This window comes from Varanus komodoensis, unplaced genomic scaffold (assembly GCF_004798865.1).
Source record: "Varanus komodoensis strain SLA01 unplaced genomic scaffold, ASM479886v1 scaffold66, whole genome shotgun sequence".
NCBI lineage: Eukaryota > Metazoa > Chordata > Lepidosauria > Squamata > Varanidae > Varanus > Varanus komodoensis.
In genome coordinates this window covers 287,624-314,371 of record NW_025336296.1, presented here as the reverse complement: position 1 = coordinate 314,371, position 26,748 = coordinate 287,624, and the positions used below count along the sequence as shown (strand labels likewise).

Genomic DNA, 26,748 nt, shown 5'->3' with positions numbered 1-26,748 from the left:
TGACATAAAATAAACTCCTAAGTATTCCTTATACTGAAAAGAACTTCTGAACAAAAACAGATTCTGCTTTACTTTTCTTCTAGGTCTCCCTGGAACTAGTAGTGTTGTGTCCAGGACCACTTGTACAGAATATCAACAGCCAATACAGGTTTTCCATCTCTCCTTGCATTTGCTTTGATAGAAAAGACATTAAAGAGCTAATGGCAGCAAGAAAGGCTACAGCAGATGAATTTTCTGTTAGGCCAACCCGGCATCCTGCAGGTGCAAAGACTTCTGGGAATCACAGTCCACCACATAAGGTGGACAGCCAGTTGGACAGGCAGGAGCATCTTCCATCCTCTGGGAGCAAAGCATCAAGGACAGCCATCAAGCTAGGTCCCTGCCAAGAATCAAACACAGTCTTCTAAAGAGCAATGCCATTTTTTCTGGAAGCATCCCAGGGACCACAGGATATTGTGGAGTTCCTTCTCGGAGGCCCACAGCATCGCTAGGACTTCATAAAGAAAAATCTGAGTGAGGATTCCCTCAGCCTCATCCCCGCAGCAGAAAGCACCAGAGGCTCATTCATCTGAGGTCAAATGTCAACCTTTGATAAGGATGCAGAAGAGATGGAATGGGGATGGAGGCAGCATGGATCCACTGGATTGTACAACTTCCCAGCTCCCATTGCTACTATTCTGCTAGATGCCCTCAAAAGCTTGTCACACGGAACATCCCTTGAAAAGACAAAGAGTTGTCATTCCTCTTGCTTTTCCATGAGATTTTCAGAGTGTTCCCTGGGTGACCTTATGATTGCTCTCTTAGTCAGGCTTCCGTGGCTGTTGCTTTTAGAATAATTTGCTGTTCAATCATTTTGGCACTCCCATCTATATCATGCTAGGGAAAGTGGAAGGCAGAAAAAGAAAAGGAAACCAGATATGGGATGGATGGGCTCTGTAAAGGAAGCTTATAAGGGCTAGGCCGTGCTGTCATGGACAGGACTTTACGGAAAGCTTTCATTCATAGGGTTGCCACAAGTTGGAGACAACTTGATGGCACATAATAACGGCATCATCATCTAGGTGTAGATTTTATCCCTTCTTTTGCTTACTTTATATGCTTTATTGCAACTTTGGATCTTCCTATCATAGGCTGTCTGAAGAGTCCAAATTCTGTTCTATGGGCTACAATTTAAAAAACTAGTGAAACTTACCAAATGCTCAGATCACAGGGCACCGTGACGGACACTATCACAGATGTCACCACAGCCCCCTCTATCCTGCCTCTTTTCCTCTTATGAGGAACCCAAGGCAGCTTACACAGCTCCATTTTATCCTCACAACTACAACCCTGTGAAGTAGGTAGGCACACATGCATAGCTGTTGTTGGGAACCAATGAAAGGATGGTGTTGAATAGCACATGATTAGGCTGAGAAGCAAATTGGAATTTCCATGTTCAGAAGAACTCTCTAAATACCAGATGCTGGAGACAATCAGCAGGGCTAGCTAGTCTCTGTATCATCTAACTGACCACTGCTGGAAAAAGGATTTTGACTAGGTAGACCTTTGATCAAACCCAGCAGTACTAGCCTTATGCTCTTATATGACAGATTCCGATTAAGATACCCTTGGAGCAAATCATTTCTTGAAAATTAAAAGAACAGAGTTCCTTTGGGTCTATCATTAGCTAATCACAGCCTGTAAAGACTTACATAAAAGATGCAGATATTTGGAGAAGTGTGTACTTTGGTCACATCTTGATCTTAACTTTAATGCAACCCCAGGACCAAACAAATAAGACAGTTGGATCTTAGGAAATAATTAGGCTTGGTCTTTGACACTAAGAAACCAGAGGCTAAAACAAAACCACTCTATGTTTTGGTTTGTTTTTGTCTGCTTCATGTTGGCCACATTTTACATGAAAGAGGATCTAGTTTTTCTTTTCTTTCTAAGAGCTAAACCAAATTGTGATATAATCAGTTAAGTTCTTGGTCTTAACAATAATTTGGGCGTTGGTTAATTCAAAGGAGGGAAAAAAGAGGTAGCACAGTAATCCAGACCATTTGGAAAAGAGAAGTGCCATAAGGGAAGTGCCATAAGGGAAGTGCCATAAGGGAAGTGCCATAAGGGAAGTGCCATAAGGTAAATCATCTTACAGGTGAGCTAAATGCAGCACAAAAGGGAGTTTCCACTCCTTATCAAACGAAGGGTTTCCCACAGTTGGTCACTGGAACTATCAGTGCAATGCAGTTGCTGATTCCCTACTCAACAGGCAGCTGAATCAATCAGAAGAGATGCTTCTGAAGCTCACCTGCTGTTTTTGCCCTAGGAGCAGCTTGAGTCAACAGCCAAGCTTTCTGAACCTCGCAAATGTACCCGCTGCCGACGGTCTTTCATTTTAATTAGACACTTTTATTGTTTTATAAGTAGCAAAGGTAAAAGATTATTTAAACCCCAGAAATTGGCAGCTAGTCTCAGGATGACTTATTCAACATTCACAAGTCCATTGAAAATGTCCATGGCTGCACTCTATAAATTATAAACCTGGTCCCTCTAGAAAAAACATATTGTTAGAGTTGCAAAGGGATGTTCTATATCAAATCACTGTTTCTATTCATCTAAAGCAGGTCAAGCCCGACACCTGATGCTCTGAGCCTTTGGCTTTAATTATTTATTTTTTGTTTCTTGATTCATATCCTTCCTCCTATCTTTTTAAAAAAGAAAATCCAAGTGGCTTACATCATTCTCCACCTCCCGCTCTCAAACTGATCCCCAAAACAACTACCCTAAGTGGTGAGTTGGGCCGAGAGTCCATGACTGCCCTTAAGGCCACCCAAGTTGCACACGGACTAGAACCCAGATCAACCGAGTACCACTCCTGTGCTCGTAAAAATGCACCACGTGGCTTTGAGGCTTTGGCTTTTATTAGTAACAGAGTTGAATATACACACTCTAGTGTTCTGCCAAACAATTTGTTGAAAATTGTGCAAGAGAAAGGGAGCAAATTCCGGTTACCCCTTTTATTTCCTGCTACTGGGGTGCTCTTCCCTTGACCATCCTTCGGGTCCTAGGCCCTTCCTCCGAGGCTCGTGCAAAAGGGGGAGCCTTCCTGAGCTACAGAAATTGTCCGTGGTTATGCTGTCAGCCTTTAGTCCACTGTCCAGGTTGCCTCCCGCATGACTTAAGGCCTGCATCCACTCTTCTCAGCACACCCAAGTACATCCAGAGCCACCTCTGGACTCAGCTGCAGCTGTGCAGCCACGGTTGTGGATGTTCTGGAAATTCTGAATTGGAAAATGTTTCAGCACAAATCAGGCTAATTTGCAAAGAAGGCACTCTGCACTATAAATTTTTTGTTTTGCATCAGAAACAGGGGTTATTAGAGGCTACAACAAATACAGAAATCAAGCCTGTGAAAATCAGGGGTTACTGTCCCTTCCACTGGTGCATACAGCAAGAGCGCAGTCCCCGCTGTGGTAAATGTATAACAGCATGGGAGTTTGAAATCCACTACAAATATGCAAGGCCATGGTGCCGCCTAGGGATGGTGAGCCATACATAACTCACGCAAAGCAAGGTTTCTTTGACAGTGGTTTCATAAAACTCCATCATATCCCCTGCTGCATTTCTTTCAACCTTTTCAGATGTCGATACTGAAGGCAGATTACTCCAGGGGTGTCAGACCCGCTTCCAATTCAGATTAAAAAGAAAGAACATACATCCCTCTCCACATGTATGCAAACACTGTAATTTACCTTATTCACGATACCTGTAACCGCTTCTACATAATGGTTTAGTTCTCTGTTCATTGCAGCATATTCTAGCATCACATTTTCCATTTCATTAACTTCTTCTGCGTCATCTGCAAAACAAAACATTTATATTTGTGTGTGTGTGCATTTGTTCTTTGGAAAATTCAGGTCAGAATGCTAAACAGAAGGAGATCCATGCCAGGGACAGAAACAAAACAAGAAGCTGCAAGAAAAAGCTGCAAGCTATATGTTGATTTGCACTGGTAGATCAAATAAGGCCAAGTTCCTGAAGTCTGCACTTTACAAGAGTGGGATGCAATGCAACTTCACAAAGGCTCAATCTGAACCACTGAGAAGCACGGGCAGAGCCTTCTCAGTGGTGATTCTAGGGAAATTGGCCATCCCCTACTTCATTGTTTTTAAGCAGGCTTCAAAGACCTTCATACTTTAGAGGGCCTTTTTACCATTATACTCTATTAAATTCCTGTTTTAAAGGCTGTTGTCTTTATTGTTTTAAAGGCTGTTGTCTTTATCTGGCCAGGGCGGCTTATTTTATATTATCTGGCCAGGGCGGCTTATTTTATATTGTATTTTTTTGGATTTTTAATGTTTATATTAATTTATTGTTGTAAGCCGCCCCGAGGCTTCGGCGAATGGGGCGGCATAAAAATGTTTTAATAAATAAATAAGTAAATAAATAAATATTGTATAGTTTAAGATTATATTGCATTGCAATGCATTGTATTTATATAGGTTTAACTTTGTGAAGGCACTTTGCTTTGAAAACCAAGGTATCCATACTTAAATAAACACAGTAACACCAATACAACTTTTTACTGTCAGGTCACCACTGCTCCAGGAGCATTGCTGCCATGCATGCTCTGACCCAGCTAGACACTTCATGGAAACCCTGTGTCTTCCCACACTTACCTAGAACTTTGCAGTAATTCATTTTTCACCACTACCATCTCTCTCTCTCTCTCTCTCTCTCTCTCTCTCTCTCTCTCTCTCTCTCTCAATCACCCTCCACCTCCTGTATTACAGCTTCTCCTAAGATCACAGTGGCAATCTGGCATTTCCTACAAGTTACACTGAAGGCCACTAATTTGGAGAGCTTGAAAAGAAGACTGGACAAATTCATGGAGGGTACTATCAATGGCTACTGGGAGGATGGCTGTGCATTACATCCTGAATCAGACAGTATGCTTCAGGATACCAATTGTTTGCTTCAGGATACCAACACTAATTGCTAAGGGACAGGAAGAGGAGGGTGCTGATGTCCTTCTTAAGGGCTTTCCATGGGCAGCTGGTTAGTCAATGTGCAAACGGGATGCTGAACGAGACAGGCATGGCTCTTCTTATGCTCGTATATTATTACACAGGTATGTTGTGGGACCAGGTAAAAACAAGCTGCCAGATGCTCCTCGTCAAGGACAGAGGAGTTTTGCACGGGCTTGACAGGCGGTTCACCTCCCCCCTATTGGGAGGGGAAGAAAAGCCCAAAAAAGTGAGTTTTCCTCCCTGTTTCTTACCAAAACTGGCAGCTATTTGGCATTTCAGGGCAACAATGGAGCAGCCGCCAGTAAAGAAAAAGCGCACAATCCATTGCACCACTGGGCAGCATCCAATCGCAAGCAAGCGCGAATGTAAATTCCACTGCGCTAATGTAATTGCATTGGCCGGAGCAAGGAGATTCCCACGTTCCCTCTATAAAGAGGTGCCTCACTCTTCACAATTGTGATGACCATTTGTATTAAATTAGAGGATGCCCAGGATGGATGTAGGTGACTATGGGAGACAGTTGACCAAAGTGAATGTATCACACCGTGCATGGACCCACTTGAGAAATGTGCTGTCTGTATCATCCTGCCAAGGAGTGAAGATAATTTCGCCACATTCCTGGGGTTGATCGGTCTGACACATTCCTCACATAGTGGTATGACACAAAATCAATTTATCCCACGCTTACACTATGGTAATGCATCACTTGATAAAGGGGCCTCTGTATTCACCTTCCTTCGCTTACGTCCCCCTTCCCATGTTATCCTTACAAGAACTCTATAAGGTAGGTTGGCTTAAGTCCTAGGAACCCCAATAAGTTACCCAGCCAAAGGGGTTCGAACCCAAATTTCCACAGCTCTCTATCCACTGTATCATATTAGCTCTCTGCAGTGGTTTTGTTCTGAAATAATGGTTATTTTCCCACCACTCCTAATTATATTTTATTTGTATCTTTGTTGATTTAAGGATATTTATGACTGGCTTATATTAAAGGCATTTCTAAGTGATGTACAAAAGCATATGAAGGAGAATATTACTGTACTGGGGATAAGAAACCTGGAAATGTGTAACTGCCAATATGCCATCTTTGCCAATGTACATGCAGAAGTAAAATCTTGTCATAAAGTGTGACAGGTGTTTTCCAGGTTCTTCAGAATGCAAGGCTATATTTTTACAGGTTTTGCAATCAAAAGCCATTTTACAGTCCTTGGGCAACCTCAGCTAATGCATTACTCAGAGAGACACTTCCCTGATTTCATGCAGGGCAGATTGTGTGAGAATAATTTCAGTTACCAACACCTAGTCATTAGGCAATCAGGGTATTTTGTGCAGAAGCTGTATTTAGTGACTCATCACATTGCCTGAGAAATATTTAATAGAAACATAAATGCCCTCTCCTGTCGAACCACAGTTGAAACTATAATTAGCCCCCATTCTTATAAATGCCAACCGTTTTAAAATCAAGAACTGAGTCAGCATTTCTAACACAGAAAATAATGAAGGTATGATTGAATTGGAAGTGCCCCAACAAGGAGCTGGGGCTTGCCTACAAAAATTAAGCAAATAAAATGTGTATTTGAAAGACAATATACATGTCTGCTGCCATGGAATTGTTATGAGGGCGTCTGACTAGGACTGGAAAGACCCAGGTTCAAATCACTAACCCTCAGCCTAACCTACCTCACAGGACTGAGGATAAAATTGGAGAGAAGGCTTTTAGATTCTTAAAGGAATTGCTAGATATAAATAAGGGGTAAAATCTACTCTAAGTCCACCTTGGAGTAGACTCACTGAAAGGAATGAGACTTGCGTTTGCCACAAGCAGCTCAGTTCTATTCATTTCCTTGAGTCTAGTCTAGATAGGACTTATTTTTCACCCAAAATATGAATTATCTCTTTAAAATCCCTCTGCCCATCTTCTAAACTTGACTGTTCACCTTTCTTCCCAGTCACCCTTTCTCCATTGCAACATACAATCTGGTATCACTTTTTCATGGAAAGGACGCGTAAACGGTACAAAGGTCCAGGGTTACCTTCTCTTCTGGTTGTGCAATAGGCTTTTCTTTTCTCGGCTGAAACCCACAGGAGTGTCACAACAGCGACACACTCCCTCCTAGCTGGGATGCTCAGTCCTCTGCCGTTCCTCCCCACCAAGGCTCTCGCTTTGCTAGCAGCCCATACATGCAGAAGCACCCTCCGCGTGGATTTGAGCAGCCTGCCCAAAGCCAATTCAGGAAGCAAACTCCCAGGTCCTTACGCACATATACCTACATCAGCAATTGTCAGTGTGGACCCAGAATACTTGGCTGCACCACGCACAAAAGCAATATACTGGGCACAGTGCAAGGGAAAGATGAAGAGGCTATTCTCCTAGTTCTATGTCATACTGGAGGGTCCACAGCTTATTTCGGGTGTACAACTCTAGCTCCTTATGCATGTACAGGTATGTTGAAAATGAAGTGCAAATGGACAACATGCATCGTAACATGTTGTGGGAAAGAAGCGTTTGGCCAGATGTTACGCTAAAACGTCGTGCAGGAGATGGTTTCCTGGTTAAAAACATAGCAGGCTGCTTTGGATTAAGTCAAACCTTGGTCGATCTAGTCTAATATGTTAGCAGTGACTCACTGTGGTTCTCCAAGATTTCAGCTAGGAGTCTTTCCAAGGCTGCCTGGAAATACCCAGAGGAGCTCAGGGCCCTTCTGCATGTAGAACAGATGCTCTCTCCCGGGTTGTGTCAATGCATAATTTATGGTCTTATTTTGAAGTTCACACTTCTGGTTCTTCAACCATTTGTATCTGTTGGCAATTACTGGAATAGGAACAGTTCCCTGGAAAATGACTTGTTCCAAAAAGTTGCAAATGGGGCTAACACCAGTAAAAGAAGGAAGAAAACAGAGGGGAAGGAGACCAGACCCCCTTCTGCTTTCCCAGAAAGGACATTCAATTCTTTTTTGAACTTGAGAAATTTCATCTCACCCACCAGCATCCAGGCATGTCATCAGGCAAATGTTGCTACGTGCCTGAGAATCCACCTTGTGTGTTTCTCCCTTTTCTAAAACATTTAGCATTTGGCCAGTTTCCCATGATCCTTTTAGAAGTAGCTCCCCCACCTGCCAGGTGGCCTGTGAACTTACTTCCTACAAAGCTGACAGAGATGGTGTTTCATGAATCACAAGAAAGGTTTGTTTAGCAAGCAAATATCACCCTCCTTCCCCAAGGAATGAATGACTCATACTCACAACACACATAAACCTTCACCAATCTACATCTCTGAAAAACATATAAAAGCAGATGCAAAGGAGTGGCCATTCTCATCAGATAGAGAGAGAACACCTTCTTAGCTAGAAACCTTTCAGCGTAATAGTATACTGGGCAATAGCTTAATTGCTGCAAATCCTAAAGAGCCATTTTAAAAAAGAAGTAAACAAGCAGGCAGAACCCAGCTGAGAGGAGAAGGATATTAACTAATTACCTCTTATTCTGTATTCCTCCAGTCTCATCATTCCACCCACAAGTGCTCTGTTGCTAATTTCAAAATGATGCTCAACACAGTCTTTATGGTCTTCTAAATTCTAGGGTGGGTGCATGTGTGTGTGTGTGCAGATGAAACAGCATAAATATTACATGGATCCCATTAAATACTAGTGCTGGCCTCTGAAGAACATATTGCAAGAGTAATTTCAGAAGGATTAAGCTGCACATAACGACCTGGTTTGCCCAGAATTGGTGGCAAACTGTGGGTTGATTAATTCACAATGGACTCTGGCACATGCAGCTGCCGTTTTGAATTAGAGTGATCTGGGCTGGGCCACATGATGCAAACCCAGCCACTAGTACTAACTGAAGGTTGCTTAAACTCTGAATAATCCATGATGGCCAAATTCACACAACATGGCCAAACCTCCCATCAGCAGGTTTATATTCAAAATGGCAGCCGCACAAATCCTGCAGACACTGCAACTCAGTATGGGTTGTTTAACCCAAAGTATCCAGCCTGCCCTGCAAACTGGATCCATAGGCTGATTATGGGTTATACAGTCCACAGCTAGCCTACAGTTTGAACAATCTTTGCTCTCAACCCAGGATGCTAAATATCTTAGTTTTGTCATTCTGCACTAAAAAGTAAAACAAAAACAAAAACAGGGGGGTTGTTTCAGGTACCTGTCCCCAAGCCATAGAAGTTGTTAAAAGTCAAGACCAGCACTTTGAATTAGCCTGAAAATAGACTAAGTTAGCTAAGCATCAAAATGCCTTATTCCAGGTAACTGCCTAGCGGCCATATTTGGAAATGACAAGCCAGTAACAAGAACTACTCCTTCCAAACTGTCACAAGAGTCATCCCCATGCATAATGCATGAGAGCAGTCAAACATCCTAGAACTTTTCTGGAAACAAATTGTTTCAAGGCTGGTGTTTAAGAGTCACCTAGAGACTCTACCACCCAAACTCACGCTGCATCCAACCCAAACTTCAGCATGTCATAAAGAATTCACAAAGGCGAGAAACATCCATTTCAAATACACCCCAGATCAGCAGTGACTTCAGGCTGAACACTATAAATCCATACCTGGATTTCACTGACTTGTTTACCATAGCTTCAGTCCTATGAGCTCACATGCACCAACACTTGTTTGCAGGCAAGAGATGGGTGTTTTCATGCAGAATCCCTCCCAGTCAGGAGTGCAGCAGGAGACCAACTGATGCAAAGATCTGGGTGTCACAGCCCCCCCACAACAAACTCCCCCATGTTTGCAGCTCAGTGGAGAAGCAACAACACACAAGTGCTTGCACCAAGTGGCCTCGCTAGGTTACAGCAATTGACTTCAACTAGCGATTATCATTCCAAGGTTTTAACTCCTGACAAGTTTACAAACTGATAGCAAACCTTGCATAGAGGGGCATATAAAGTCGCACTGAGGCTCCGAGTTTCACAGAGAGCCATGCCCCCTAGAGTCACCTCATTTCATTTCCCCAACCACGGACTGTTTGGTGGTTTCCAAACTTTTGTGCAGCCTTTCCTTCTAAAAGGCTGAGATGCCCCTGCTAAGGCTTTGTTACTGACAATAAGAACTTTACACTTTAATACACTGGTGTGTTTTTGGTCCTGCACTTTTGCCTTTGGCTTCGCTCACCGCTGGAACGTGGCCTCCAAGTTTCTCCTTGAAATGGAATTTGGCTTTTGGGCTGCAAGACATTCAATATCCCTGCTTTAGCTGGAGAGGGTGAGAACAGAAGACAGAGCGATTAGCATGCAACGCCCACTCAGCTATGGGTTTTCACCTTGAAGAGTATCTCTGGAAGGAAAAGCTACTTCTACAAGGGGCAGAAGGAATCTCAAAAAAGACATTCAGCAGCCAACCTCTGGTGCCATACTTCCCGGGCCACTCAAAAAGCCAGTCTAGGCTCAACTCCATGGGTCATGTACACCATTTTGGCCACCACACTGATCCAGTTACTGCCTGTTGACCCTGAAAGGAGTCAACTGAGTTCACAAGCCACAAATTCATCCATGATCGTGTGTGCCGCTTCTGGCCTATCTGACTCTCGCCTACCTGTGTCAGAATCCAGTCACAGCTATAGTCTATCACAGAAGAAGGTTCCCAGCTGCTCAGGTTTTTCAGAGATAATACACATTCTTCCCCAGCCAGGTCTCCTGAAGATGTGTCAGTTCTGTAGCTCCCATACTATGGACATTATCTGAGTGTATCAGTTAGATAAACAGTACAGGTCCTTCCAGGGCTATTGTCTTCAGGATTTGAAAGTCTCTTCCCCAGGAAGACTGCTCAGTCACTTCTTGGCATTCCTTTCAGAAACCATGTGGAAAGCTCTTTGTTTCTCAGAGCTTTGGTGGAATGGAAGGTATAGCAAAGTAATTTAAAATTAGAACTTTTATTCATTCTAGCAATTTTAAATTGGAATTCTTCTCTGTTGTATTTAACTATTGCTTTGCCACCGAAGGTATTGTTACTGCAGGGTTTTTATGTTATTTTACACATATCTACAGACTCTCATTAACTAGAAGAATGTTTGTTCAAACAGAAAGAGGACACACAAAGCTTCAATATATCAAAGTACAAAATATTTCCAGTTTTGTTCCACTGGATACAGAATTCTGTGTTTAACATGAAACTTGGCATTCTGAGATTTGTATTTTTCATTTATTTCTGCGGGAAATCTGGGAAAACATTGTAGGAGAGGAAGGTGGCCCAGAGCAGAAAGGGCCAAGACTGACCAGCAGAGCTAAGCTTGGATCTCTCTGAATTTTTTCTATACGTCAGCCAACATCATTTCTTTCAACTTAGAGCCCATTTAATTCAAATCACAGAGCCATTTATTTTATCTATCTCACTGGGCAGAGCAATAACTGATTTAAAATGAGCTTTACTCTCTCTAAGCACAATTAAATAATACTTAGAGGTTAATTGTAGGCTAATTTATAAATAAACAAAAGTGTTCTGGATTGTCTGATGTTTTTTATTGCTTCCATTTAAGATTGAACAGGCCAGTAAGGACCTAGCCAGGCTAATTCCCATATCAGGAAATTATTTTTTTCTATTTCATTGGAACTTCTAATAGGTATCAAAAAACCCCATGGGACACAGAGGTGTAATTATGACACAGTTGGTTCCTATTTTACAAAAGGCCCTTACCATTTCACAAATAGGCAGTGGAAACCAGAGAAGGAAGGAGGAAGGAGCAAAGCAACAGAGAAGGCACGGCCAGGAATTAAGAGATATTTGTTGAAACAAGACTTTCTCAATGGGGTGCTCTCCAGACAGACTGGACTGCAACACTGAGCATCTCCCAGCTACCCATATAGACGGGGGATACTGGGAGTTGTAGTCCAATGCATCTGGAACATACCTGGCTATGAAAGTTTGGTCTAGACCATCACTGAGGATGGCCAAGGGCCAAAAAGGGCCAGTTCAATAGTGGATGAAGTGTCAAAAGGGGGCCAATAAGATTCCACTCGGTCATATATGTTGACACTGACTTGGCTCCTCAGGAACTTGTCTCTCGTACAAAGTAGCTCCAGAAGTCGTGGCTTTCTGACGTGTATTGTGTACTAAGTATACAACTGATATTATCTTGGTTTAATAATCAAGTTTTGTTTCTGAATGATTAACTTAAAAAGCTTCTGGGAATGTTGTGAAACAGCCTTTGCTTCCTCCTTAAATAGATTTGTTTTTATTTTATTTCTGATACCTATATAGTTCTAGCGATAAAACAGCGTCTAAGTGGTTAGCTGGCAGAAGGTTGTGCCTGAGGGATCAAGGAAAACAGGCAGATACCTGCCAGACTGCCAGGCCGCCATCCAGCCGGATAACCCTCAAAGAAACCTGAGCGTTGGCTGATCAACATCCCTGGTGAGGATGATGCTCCACTCCAGAAGCATTCCCACCTCAAGCACTCCCTGAGCAACCCTGATGACACCTTCTGTTTTGGATGTTGTATGACGCCACTCAGTGCAGGCAGCCAGATATACAATGAATCAAGAGAGATGGAACCTTCCCAGAGCCTTCAGTTCAGTTGCCCTAAAACTTAACTACTGATCTCCTTGTTTTAACTCATCCTGGGCCCAGCCTCTGACACACCAAGCTCTTCTTTCTAGCCGAACTGTTTGTCTGAAAGTTCTGACTCGGAATGTAAACTAGAAGGAGATGGAGGAGGAGAGCGGTTGGCATGTGGCACAGAAATGTCAAGGTTAAAAAGCAAGATTTTTCAGATAGCTGCTAAGAACCAAACTACCTCGGGTTCAGCAGGGAGACACTTTAGAACAGAAAGGATCTGAGGAGAAAGAATGTGAATTGACCCAGTGAGTCAGCTTCAAACGAAAGGAGCAGGCCACAGAAGTAACATAAAATGTTCCTAGCCATCAGGTAGCACAAACCTCCCTGAAGGTGGAGTCAAGCTTTTTGGGAAAAGAAGGGAGGTGGAGGTCTTAAGTTTGGAATCAGCTTTTCACAAAGGCAAGAGCTGCTGCCACAAACAAAGGGGAAGTTACTTTGATTGATATGACTTGCAAACAACCTCCTTATGAAACACCTGATGCCACAAAACTCCTGTCTAGCTCAAATAAAGGGCTGCATTTCAAAAGTCTCCTGTTTAGACCTTTAGGACAAGGAAAAGGGAGAGAAAGGATCTGAACAATCAAATGGACAGTAATCTACAAAACTTATGGCATAGTCATCAAGCCATTCATTTTTAAGGTGCCAGAATATACTTTGGCTTTTCCTGCAACAGACGAACATCACTACTCCTCTTGAAATTTAGAACTCTGTAATGCCATTGACATAGCAGGCATTGAGCCCACTCATCTTATAATCGTTTGCAAAGGCTATGGTTCTAGGTTCTGATTCAGATGGAGGTGGCAGAACCTGCAGCTGAAATGCCAAGGCCGGTGGTTCCTGAGTAAATCCAGAGAATCAATGAAAATCAGACAGTTTAGAGTTCTGTAGAAAAGTTTTACAAGCCACTTGATGGCAGGAGGGAGGGGGAGGGGGCAGATATCATCAGTAATTTGAGGATACAGCTTCAGGTTAAGAGGCCTTGTTGAGAAGCATCAGGTGCTCCTAGCAACTGGCCAGGAAACAGGAGGACCAGCCTTGAAGGTATGGTTACCTTTTCTTTAATTTGGAGGGAAGACAAGTTGTTCAGTTTGGAACCAAGTTCTTATAGTTGAGCCACATCTCCCTAACAACCAGCATCCCATGCATTACCTAGGGAATAAAGCTTTACCCCTTGGCATCCCATAAGGCCCAGAGCGACTGGGTTGTGTGCATAATGCAGCACAATCTGCCAGCTCCATCAGTTTTAGGGCCTTGTGAGGAACTGAGACCTATCTGTGTCTTCAGTTCCAAGTCCAAAGATGGAATTGACTGCACACCAAGCACAGAGCACTGAGAAGCAACTCTCGAGGTAAACACACTATTTTTTAATTTGGAACTAAAGAGCAGTTTGTGCCTGCAGCTTTTTAAAAATTTTGACAACTACTTACAAAGTGCTTCTTCCAAAGTCAAGCATCTGCAGCTGTTCCTGCTCTCTTCTTTTCCTTTCCTTCTAAATTCATCCCTTTCTGCCTCTGCAGTCCATCAACACCCAATCTGCCTTGGTCATCTTCCAATGTCCTGCTCCCCCATTTCCATCTTTATCTGGCAAATGCCAATTTCTCTACCTATTCTATTTAGACCCATTGCAACTGGCACATGCAAGGGGCGAATCTCCTAACCAAGCCACCTTTATCCTCTTTAATAAATGCCCATGTGTTTTGAGAACAAAAAGGTACAGAAAGTCTATTCTTCTGAACTTTAACAAGCATCTCAGACAATTTCCCTATTTTCAAAGTAGCCATTCCCAACGTATTAAAAGCAGAGTGGGTGAATCCATTATGTCTGCGTACTAAACCGCTGATTCAATACCCCTTTAGAACTGCATTAATCATATATGTGGGGATTTCAATGTGGAAGCGCTCAAGACACCCCACTGATAGTCTGACGGCTCAGGTTGTCCACCTAACTGAGCATTTTCTGCTCCAACTAGCACTCTCCACCAAACGCTTTTCCCCACCATCTGCCAATGGATCTTCTTTTAAACTGAAGTTGCCCAGAATTGAACTGGGGACTTCCACATGCAAGGTGTGTTCTCTGCCAATGAGGAGAGCAAGTTCCCTTGCCAGGCTGACTAGCAGCTTGTTCAGCACCCACTAGCCTCTAGGCCGTGAGTTCTGAAATACGTTCATACATGTTGGGAATGAAAGAGGCTGTCGTTCTTGGTGCACGTTCCAGGGGCAGGGTGACACCGACTCATTAGAGGACCGCGAGGCCAGGAAAATGACACCTCTGGACATGGACATGAGATGGCAGAGGAGAGGGAGCCTGTCTCAAAACCACCATCTCCAGGTGTCCAGGCAGACTCTGGAAACCAACAGGGTTTGGAATGCCAGGAAGGGACTTGGGAGAGCAGCCTGGTCTGATTCCTGACCCCATGATGTGAATGTGGGACAAAAGGGCTAGCCAACCAGAGACCCAGTGTAGACCTAGCCAGAGCCCAGGGTTACTGAACAGGAGGGTTTTCAGAAGGCATGTTTAGTTTGGGTTCAGCAAACCTCTCTGTGCATGCTCAGATACTTCCTCTGTTGGTTCTTAGCTTGCTGGCTGCACACTGGAAATAAAGTGCTTTTTGCCAAAGATCTGTCTATTATTTGAGAGGAAGGAAGAGGGAACCCAGTTCCCAACAACAGATACCTGATCCACATCTGAAACAGAGCAGACAGCAGGAGAGATTCTCTGTACCAAAAAGTTCCAGTGCTGAGGCACATGACAAAAATAAGCAAACAACTTTGCATATGCTAATTTGCACATGTTCTAAAGAAAGAGTGTGTATGAGAGACACACCTATTACTGTCCTTAGAAAGCCCTGTCATTAATAGTAAAAAGGGCGTATGGCTTGATTTCCGGTGGGGACTCAGCCAGTCAGATTCAAGGTGCATACAGCAGGAGCCAACTAGATTGTCTGGGCTCCAAATTTTCTGGGACTTCAAGACTCCTGTCCAACCACTTCTGGGAGAGAGAATGGGGCTTCGTCTCTGTCCTTCCAGCAAGGCTAGGGAGTACCCCCAGGCAAGGGAGGCTCAAAACATTTCCCTGTCAGGTGGCACCTCCTTTCTTTATTAAGGCTTCAAAGTAGCCCTGAAACTAATGAGACTGGTTGAAGTATCCTCTCTTTGATATGTTACTCAACTCCCACATGCTGTCACAGAAAGACCGATTCAGAATTAACAAGGCCAAGTTTTCACCCATGAGATGCCATGAAACTAATGAGAGTAGGTGAAGCGGGCTCTTCATTATATCATGCCGTGCCCACGCATTGCTGCAGAAGGGAGATCATTGAAGAAGATTTAGAAGTGTCCTCCTGAATGCAAAACTAGGCACCTCAGCACATCACTGACTTCATCAACTTCGTTGTTCCGGGCCTTTCATGCTGTGTAGACCTGAACGCAGCAGGATGAGATCTGTACCTGCCGCTGCCTCCATCTCCCAGGAGAAAGGCAAGGCCAGAGCGACTGTGGTAGGGCAGCCAGAGAAGAAACAAGCTCATTCTTGGACAGTCTGCATGCATGGACATTTTGTACCTTCTGCTACAGCGTTTGTGTACTATAGCTTGCCATGTGCACAATGGAATAAGCTCTTTTCAGGAGTTCGGGCCATGCGCAGAAGCTGGGCATTTGCTCTCACGTGCACATGATTGTAGACATTGCAGTAATGCCAACATATGCACTTTCAGGGCGCAGTACCACCAACCCTCTCTGCATTCATTAAAAGGCTATGGCAGCAAACCTACGCGCTAGGGCTGGCTTGTGCATGGCCATCTCTGTGTTGCGGGACTGCAACTCCCATCAGCCCTAGCCAGCATAAGCAGTGGTGAAGGATGATGAGAGTTACAGCCCAACATCTAGAGAACCACATATTCCCCATCCCTACTATGTACATTTGCCCAAGTGCCATTCCCATTGAACCAAGCAGAGTTTGCTTCTCAAAATCTATGCAGAAGACAAGCCCATAAGTTTCATGGCAGAGCAGGGATCTCGCCCTGATCCATCTCTCTAACCACTGTGCCCAACTCTCTTTGGGAAAGCTGAGGAACTATCAGAAGTATATGAACAGGAGCAGACAAGCCGGAAAGGGTTTAGAGGAAGGCAACAAGGATGATCCAGGGACTGGAAACAAAGCCCTACGTGGAGAGAACGAAAGCATTTGGCATGCTTTGCCTCGAGAATAGAAGCCAGAGAAGAGGTAGGACGGGACTCTTTAAGTACGTGAAGCATTGTCACAAAGATGAAGGCTGGGAATGCTTCTCAGTCATCCCAAAATGCAGGACATGGAACACCAGGCTCAAGTTACAGGAAGCCAGTTTCTGCCCAGATAAAAGGAAACATTTTCTGACTATTAGAGCAGTACAGCAATGGAAGCAACAACCTAGGAAGGCTGTGGGCTCTCCCACACTGGAGGCATCCAAGATGCAGCTGGACATGATCTGAGAAGGATGGTGTAACTTGGGAGTCCTGCACTGAATAGGGGGTTGGAGCCAAAGGCCTTCTTGGCCCCTTCCAAATCTACTATTCCATGACTTCTTGCTTCTGTAGAACAGTGGGGAAGGGATGCCCCTCCAGAAGCTGTTGGACTACAATCCCCATCATTGTCATCCTTACCTTTGGCTGGCTAGGGATGATGGGGGTTACAGTCCAACAAGAGCTGCAGGTACACACATTTTCCACACTAAAGCATAGAGCTTCTGGGCTCTGGAGTGAGTCCGCCTACTGCAGTGGCTCTCCTCAACAGGAAAAGTTACGCAAGCTTCCTCTTCAGGCTGGGACTTTGCCTAGACAATGATCCATTCTTTCCTGGAGCTTGTCTCTCAACCTCTTCCAGACTGCTGGATATCCTTCCATGGCTGCCTAAGACTCATCACTGAGGGGGACAAAGCCTGCGAAGCATCGATGAGTTCATAGCAACCACTGTAGAATCACAGGAACAAAGGACGCTGCCTTAGGCCAGGTGGAGTATTTGTCCCGTACTCACGACTGTGACGGACAGTAACCCTGAAACAAAGGTCTTTGCTGTTCCCTTCTGCTTGCTAGGTTCACTTGACACACCAGTTGGGACTGGGCATGGAACCCTCCTCATGTGAGGCGTGGGCTGTATCATGGAGCTGCAGTCTCTACAGGCATGCGCGACAGCTGAGTCTTACTCTTGGCAAAGCACTGGCTGTTTCACATTCCTCACCATGGGCAATGTGGCTTCAATTCAGAAATTAGCATTGGGAAGTAAGTCACCATTATTGTTACCATCATTACATTTATACCCACCTTTTTCCTCTTGCAGGAAATCCAAGGTAGCTTATGTGAGCCTCATTCTCTGCATTTTTATCCTCACAACCACGCTCTGAGGTAGGTCAAACAGCAAGGCAGTGACTGGCCCAAAGCCACCCACTTAGCTTCACAGCTGAATGGGGACGAAACCCTGAATCTCCTAAGCCCCGATCCAGAAGTCCTGTCACCAGTCAAATCACATTTGGCCACTACTTCGGCAGCTTTGAAAAGCCAAACAATGAAGCATCTCCAGACTGCAGAAGCCCTTTCCCTCCCTGCACCACCAGCCACCTATTATGAAATAGTTCCAAAAATATAATGCATGCCATCCTCAAGAACTTTCTATCTTAGCTCCTAAAAGATAAACAGCCCGTGAAAGTCATAAACAGGTAGAAAAACTGCTTCTTGGAGGTAAAAGCCTTGTTGTGCTTACTCGGAACTCAGTCTACTATCTATTCATTGGGATTTAGTCCCAGTGACGTGCACACAGGATCATGCCACGAGTACGGCTTCTGCAGAATTAAGACCTACATGCACTACTGCTCTTCGCGAATTAGAAATGAGCATTCTTGAAGCACATGTGTAAAAGCAGTCTGCCTCTGAGAGGAAGCTTAGCTTTTACTGGCTGTTTGCCTTGCTAATATTCACTCACTTGTATAAGTAAAAGAGCAGTTCATGCACCAGGATTTAAATGGGCTTCGTCTAGTGCCCAGAACTCTTTGCTTCGTATCAGGAGAGCGACCTTGCAGAGGGAATAAAATGTGACAGGACCAGCAGCCATTAGAGACCAAGGAATCTGTTCCACAGAGGAAAGACAAAGATATGGACATTAACAGCAGCAACAGGTAAGCGATGTCACAACTGTGGGAGAATCGGGAAGATGGAAAATGCGCCATCTTGTGGTGAAAGAGTGACAAATACCAAGCTCAGCATCCTGCTGAACTCTTACTGAATGCGAAGGCCGCAGTAGACTTGAGGACACATTTCCTTCATCACACCGCTGGGCCTGGCTTCTTCCATCAAAAGAGAAGGGAAGAGAACTAAATCAAAAGAAAGAAATGTCCCTCGTGTCATTTTGTGCCCATAGGATAGATACACTATTTAAAAATGGATTGAATTTAAATTGGATTTTTAAAAATTCAAAGCCATTTTTATATTTTTAACATCAAAAATAAAATACTTAATTACTTTCTCACTTAAAAAGCAACACATGCTAAACCTGCACTTACAGCCTGATAAAAATGAAGTTATTGCTCAAACATATACAGGCATTCGTTTTCATTTTTTATTTGCGAAATATGCATGCCAGTTGGCTTCCTATTAGGGTTAGTATGTGGAGAGGGCATATTGACACAGGCATTAAAGTCCCTCCATGTGACACAGGACCACCCCTCTATGAGCAAAGATTTACACAGGGCCTCTTCTGAAATCGATGAAGCACTAGCAGCTATTGGTGAACACATGCATTTCTTAAATGCATGAGTTGTTCGTACCCTTGTGAACGTTATAATATAAGACATCTGGGTGTCTCACAAACACCCTAGAAGGAATCTTCATCACACCTCTTGTGGGTATCTCTGCAGCATCCATGGGCTTCTCACAGACCATTGGCCAGGTGCAAAGAGAGCACTGGACTCATTCACCCATTGGTCGGATGCCGCAGGGTGATTCTCCTGCATTTCAGTCTCTCAATAAGGATCACATACCACCTGTCTTTGTGTATTCCATACCTGCAATGAACTGTGCTCTAAGAGATGCCAATTATGCTATAAAACTTAACCATTCATGAGAAAATTGAATTATTTTCCAGAATCAGTACCTGGAGAATTGTTCTGCAACAGTTTCTAAGTAATGCATATTAATAACACAGAGATCAACTATAATACAGAAGTTGACCATCTCCGACTAATGCTTAGTAGTAGGGATGCTTCAAATATTTAATTTAGTAGATTTTTTATTTACATTTTAGTTATTTTATTCCTTTTATAAACCTAACTGGGAACATGATTGAAGGGTAACAGAAAAATAGTTATGATAAATAATCAAATACTTTCTATCTGGCATTAAAAATGATCATGCATTGACCTGAATGGACATGAAAGAATTGACACATCCCAGCAACTGATGAAGGAAGAATATAAATTTTCAAAAGAGAAACTGAGACATTGTGAATATTTAAGTAAATTCCTCTCAGGGTACAGAAATAAATCACTAGCAGAACCAGAAATGAGAACAAAGTCAAAAAGGACCTGAACCTGATCAACAAGACAAGCAACAATTCAATTGTCATATTTTTGCATACATGGACAAGGTGCACACATGATCTAAGCAGAGGAGAATGAATAAAGTGCCTTGGATGACCTAAACAGAGTGATAGTTTTAGGTGGAGTGGGATTGGGGTTTTGATCATGATAATCAAAGACTATTTTTTAGCAGCAGTGAGTCAGCTGCAGACTTGCATATAACAAACCACAGTTTATAAGAGCTACTACTGGAGAAGGGAGCAGGAAGTGCTTCTTACTAGTTCCTTTTTCTATAGTTGCCCCCTGAAAAGTTTCTCAGAAGGAATGGGGAGTACGGGAGGCAATATAGTGTGTTGCAGGGGAAAGAAGGGCCGGTGACAACAATCTCCACTTCCTCCAGCAAAAAGCCTTTCCAGGTAGAAACACAGCAAAAGGTGGAAAGGTCAAAGGAGGAGAAGGTGAATACTTCTGCACGGCACTGCACATGAAACATGGAAAATCCACAACTTGATTTCATGGCATTGATATTTTACACTGGGAACACAAGAACATAGGAGACGGCTGCAATATGAGTCAGGCCACTGGTCTCGCTGGTCCAGTATAGTCAAGACCACACTAGTGGTGGCCTTCCAGGCTTTCAGGCATCACTTGGAGGTGCCATAAAGGAAAACTGGGATCTTCTGCATGTAAAGAATGCACTCTATCACTGAGTTACAGTGAAACATGATGGCTTTATAACCCATGGTTCAAAGGTGGCTTGTTTCAAGAAAACCATAGTTAAGATCAATACAGTTTGTTGTTTTTTCAACAACACAGCAAGCTGTAGTTAATCTACAAAGAAATCAGAATTTCAATGTCCTCCTTTGGCTATACCAGAGGAGGAAGGTGGGAACAAGTGAGCCCAGAAAGAAGCAAGGCTCATTCTAAGAACTCTAAACCAGGGTTGAGCATTTCAACCCAACGAGCAGAGTGAGAATATATAACTAACTAAAAGAATGTATTGAGAGCTTGATGTTGGGCTGTCCACTAGCTTATATGGTTTCTGTCTTTCTCAGTCTTGATCTCTCTCTCACATACACAGATAACTGGACAACTATCAATGGCTGTTCATTAAATTCATTAAGGCTATAATCTTATACATCTCCACTGGAGTTAAATCACATTCAGTTCAATGGGGCTTACTTCTGAGTAGGCACACATAGGAAAGCACTGTAAGTTATTGTGACTAATACTAATTCATAGTTCTAATTGCATGAATCTACTTTTCATTACCTTCTCAAAGCTATCCCACCTATTAGTCAGTCCCATATCAAATAGCAGTAATTCCATTAAATTAAACAATCACAGCAGTTGTACAATGGTGCAGTTTACACATCACAATAACCTTTTTTTAAAACCCTGGATTGTTATGAGTAGATAACAAACAATGGAACTTGCTGGGTCCTGCTAGCCCTGCTGCAAATGGAAGGAGCTGAACAACCCAGGAATTCTTCATAGGTTTACCTATCAGTTCCAACTCTTGAGTTGTCTCTTCCCCAATAACCCAAAATGCCCAGTTCAGACATCACTCAACGAACCAGGGATAGGGCATCCCTGGGCATCCTTCATGGATCACTGCCTTGTCGTGGCAAAGGGGCTTGCATAGCTCAATGAAGCTATGAGCTATGCCATGCAGGGCCACCCAAGATGGACAGGTCATAGCAGAGAGCTCTGACAAAACGTGATCCACTGGAGAAGGAAATGGCAACCCACTCCAGTATCTTTGCCATGAAAACCCCATGGACAGTACCAAAAGGCAAAAAGATATGACGCCGGAAGATGAGCCCCTCAGGTCGGAAGGTGTCCAATATGCTACTGGGGAAGAGCAGAGGGCTAGTACTAGTAGCGCCAGAAAGAATGAAGTGACTGCTTCAAAGCCGAAAGGACACTCAGTTGCCGATGTATCTGGTGGTGAAAGGAGAGTCCGATGCTGCAAAGATCTATACTCCGTAGGAACCTGGAATGTAAGATCCATGAATCAAGGCAAGCTGGATGTAGTCAAACAAGAGATGACAAGACTGAACATCGACATCTTAGGAATCAGTGAACTAAAATGGACAGGAATGGGTGAATTTAATTCAGATGACCATCAGGTATACTACTGCGGGCAAGAATCCCTCAGAAGAAATGGAGTAGCCTTCATAGTCAATAAAAGAGTAGGAAAAGCAGTACTGGGATACAATCTCCAAAATGACAGAATGGTCTCTGTTCGAATTCAAGGCAAACCATTCAACATCACAATAGTCCAAGTCTATGCCCCAACCACTGGTGCTGAAGAGGCTGAAGTTGACCAGTTCTATGAGGGCCTACAACACCTTCTAGAGTTAACTCCAAAAAATGATGTCCTTATCATCATGGGGGATTGGAATGCTAAAGTAGGAAGCCAAAAGATAACTGGAATAACAGGCAAGTTTGGCCTTGGAGTACAAAATGAAGCAGGGCACAGGTTGGTAGAATTTTGTCAAGAGAATACGATGGTCATAGCAAACACTCTTTTCCAACAACCCAAGAGACGACTTTACACATGGACATCACCAGACGGTCAACACAGAAATCAGATTGACTATGTGCTCTGCATCCAAAGATGGAGAAGCTCTATGCAGTCAGTAAAAACTAGACCAGGAGCTGACTGTGGCTCAGATCATGAGCTTCTCGTTGCAAAATTTAGGCTTAAATTGAAGAAAGTAGGGAAAAGCTCTAGGCCACTCAGGTATGACCTAAATCATATCCCTGATGAATATACAGTAGAGGTGAGAAATAGATTTAAGGAATTAGATCTGAAAGACAGAATGCCTGAAGAACTATGGATGGAGGTTCACAGCATTGTACAAGAGGCAGCAACTAAAACCATCCCAAAGAAAAAGAAATGCAAGAAAGCAAAATGGCTGTCTGAGGAAGCTTTACAAATAGCTGAGGAAAGAAGGGAAGTGAAAGGCAAGGGAGAAAGAGAAAGATACAAACAATTGAATGCAGAATTCCAAAGAATAGCTAGAAGAGATAAGAATGCCTTCTTAAATGAACAGTGCAAAGAAATAGAAGAAAACAATAGAACAGGGAGGACCAGAGATCTCTTCAAGAAAACTGGAGATATGAAGGGAACATTTCATGCAAAGATGGGCATGATAAAGGACCAAAATGGCAGGGACCTAACAGAGGCAGAAGAGATTAAGAAGAGGTAGCAAGATTACACAGAAGAGCTATACAAGAAAGAGCTTAATGTCCCTGATAACCACAATGGGGTGGTCACTGACCTCGAGCCAGACATCCTGGAAAGTGAAGTCAAATGGGCCTTAGGAAGCCTGAGCAACAACAAAGCCAGTGGAGGCTACAGTATTCCAGCTGACCTATTCAAAATCCAGCTGACGATGCAGTAAAAGTGCTACACTCAATATGCCAGCAAATTTGGAAAACTCAACAGTGGCCACAGGATTGGAAAAGGTCAGTTTACATTCCGATCCCAAAGAAGGGCAATGCCAAAGAATGTTCAAACTACCGCACCATTGCCCTCATTTCACATGCTAGCAAAGTGATGCTCAACAACAAGAGGTGGGAGGCAACATCCTTCCACTTGTTCACAACAACCCAGGGTTAAAACCAACCAACCTCTGGCTTGTTACAACACCTGAACTGGGCAAATGTGATACTAAGAGACAGGCTAAATAAAAAGGAGACATATTCATAAAGGACCATTGATAGCTATTACCAAAGATAACACCATGGAGCCTCCATAGTTAGAAAAAGTATACCACGAATACCAGGCTGTGTGGTTGTTCAACTCTTAAACCAGTATATGCATGCCCTTCTTATAAGCGTTTCCATTCAGCAGGAATTATATTGATGTAAAGGCTACTGCGGTCATACTAGGTCACAGGAAAAATGGAAAAAGAAACAATAGCTCAGATTCGATGGTTCTGGATTGTCCTGCACAGTATCTCCTTTCTATAACCATTTACAGCCAGTATGATGACTAAGAAAGGGAGGGCTGGAGAGACGTAATATTTACACAGAGGAATCGCTCCGACTCCAAACTGAACACACGTCAGCTGTGTTTACTTTTAAACCTGTTAATTTGTTCCAGCTGGTTCAGTTTCTTGAATCATGCTGAATATCTTCCATTCGGAAAGCAGCGAGGTTTAACTAGTCATCTTCACACACAATTTGATCACTGTCTTGACACAGACGGGAGGAAGTGTTTGCTCAAACTTGGAGAGCAGCAACCATATTGGAGCATGTCCCCCTTGTGTAATTAACAGTCATGTCAACGCAGGATCGGGGCTGCACCCGCACGTCCCAGCTCCACCATGGTATCCCCTTCCAGATGACATGTCTGAAAAGGGCAACCTGTGTACAACCTGCTTGCCACATCACAGGAGCAGATGAAAGGCGGGGTGGAGGCCAACAGGCAGTGGCCCATTCTCCCCACCTGCGACTGTCAACCTGAGGAGGGGGGATGCCAAATGGGGCCCCCACAGCTCTGCAGAAGTGTCCACGCAAACACCTAAAGGCTTTCTGCCCTCAGAGGTTGCCCCATCTTTGCAACTGTTGTTCCACTATTTACATAAATGTATATGCTAATAAAGACCTGCAAAACCTCGTATGAAGGAATAGTTACTGCAACAACCATATAAAACTCTGTCTATCAATTATATGTTAACTTGCACCTCAGAGTTTCTACATGATCAGCAAGAGATGGGAATATAAGATTGCTTTTATCTCAGTAAACATGCGCGTTTACAACATGATACAAGTTCTGAAATATCTTATCATGGGAGAGTCAGTTGTCACTTTCACTAATGGCTGCCTGAAGCATCATTTTTCTTGGTAGAAAATAAGGTACAAGTCAGTAAACAAATGAAGTAGATATTGTCATTTAGACAGTTTTTATTTGATAGCTTATAGTGTACTGTTCTGCTGTCGTTTTTAAATTAATCCATAAATAAAGGTAAAGGTAAAGTTACGTTTTTTATACAGTTACGTGTCTTTTATATTGCTATTTATGTATTTTAATTTATTTATTTGTAAGCCGCCCCGAGGCTTCGGTGAATGGGGCGGCCTAGAAATTCTCGAAAGAAAGAAAGAAAGAAAGAAAGAAAGAAAGAAAGAAAGAAAGAAAGAAAGAAAGAAAGGCTTCCCCTTGACATTAAGTCCAGTCATGCCTGACTCTAGGGGGCAGTGCTCATCTCCGTTTCCTGGCCGAGGGAGCCAGCATTTGTCCGCAGACAGTCTCCGTGGTCATGTGGCCGGCATGACTAAACACCGAAGTGCACGGAACGCTGTTACCTGCCCACCGAAGTGGTACCTTTTCATCAACTTGCATTTGCATGCTTTCGAGCTGCAAGGTTGGCCGGAGCTGGGACGGAGCAACGGGAACTCACCCCATTGTGCAGATTCGAACCGGTGACCTTTTGATCCACCAGCCCAGTGGCTCAGCGGTTTAAACCACTGCGCCACCTGCATCCCTGATGCAATCCATAAATACTGCTGGTCAAACTTTTGTTTTTCAGTTATTGTTTTATAATGTCAATGTAATTCTTGTATTGTAGCTTCAGGATGCACGTCATCTTGGATCCTCAGAAAAGCAGGAAAAGCTCTAACATTAAAATTTTAGCAAGCAAAGGTCAGGTTTATTAAAATGCAAAGAAATGCTGTAAGTAATATTAACCTCAGAGATTATCTGCATGGCACCCCTTTAATTCCAACTCTCAGGGTAATGTTGTGAGATTTAATGGCCTCTTGTTTTTTGATTTGTTTAAATGATATATAAATTGCCTTTTTGAAATGCTCCCACAAGCTTTCAGACAGTGAAGCCCAGAGTGGTGTGATGTTTAGAGTTCTGGACTGGGGACCTGGGAGATCTGGATTCTAAACCCCACTCAGCCCTAAAGTTCACTGAGTGATTTTGAGTTAGGCATGGACTCTCAGTCTAACCTACCTCACAGGGTTGTTGTGAGGATGAAAACTGTGTGGAGAACTAAGCAAGTCACCTTGTGTTCCTTGCCAGAGGAAAAAAGCAGGAAATAAATGCGATGCAAAAATAATACATAGTTCTAAACCACAAAATTCAATAAGCAACGATAAAATTATATACTCAAAATAACTTCAGGTTACAGTTATACACAGTGCCACTCAATAAAGTCCTGACTCAATTACAGGCTCACGTAAATACATAATTCAGTAGGGCCCACCTGAAGGCCTTTAATGGTAAGGTTGGTAGCCATGGTAACACAGTCTAAAAAATGGGGAAGGGGGCTAGTACCACCACCCACCACCCTAAACAGTTTGACAAGTGGGCACATAAACATGGCTTCCAATCTCATTGCTATTTCCTTTTCCTAACAGACTGAATCAGCACCTCTTCTGTCTAACATGCGATACACTTCAACTTGAATCAAGGGAACAGGTTGCTCATAACATAGTTGCACCATGAACCACTCTGCTGGAACAAAACTTTCCTCAAGCTACAATCCTAAACTCTTACTAGCAAGTTAAGCCCCAATGGATAGGGCAGAACTTACCTTCAAGTGTTATCAGAGAACTGAGCACCAGTGACAATTGAATTCCTATAAGCTTGAATCAGAAATAGA

At 43.3% G+C, this 26,748-nt stretch overlaps 1 protein-coding gene across 1 annotated transcript in view; it reads right to left on the bottom strand.

Moving 5' to 3' along the window:
* NSMCE2 (NSE2 (MMS21) homolog, SMC5-SMC6 complex SUMO ligase) overlaps positions 1–26,748 on the bottom strand; it is a 211,172-nt gene that overhangs the window by 171,078 nt on the left and 13,346 nt on the right. The window contains exon 3 of the mRNA XM_044450397.1: positions 3,735–3,841. Within this exon, the coding sequence (XP_044306332.1) occupies positions 3,735–3,841 (107 nt within the window). The remainder of the gene's footprint in view (positions 1–3,734; positions 3,842–26,748) is intronic.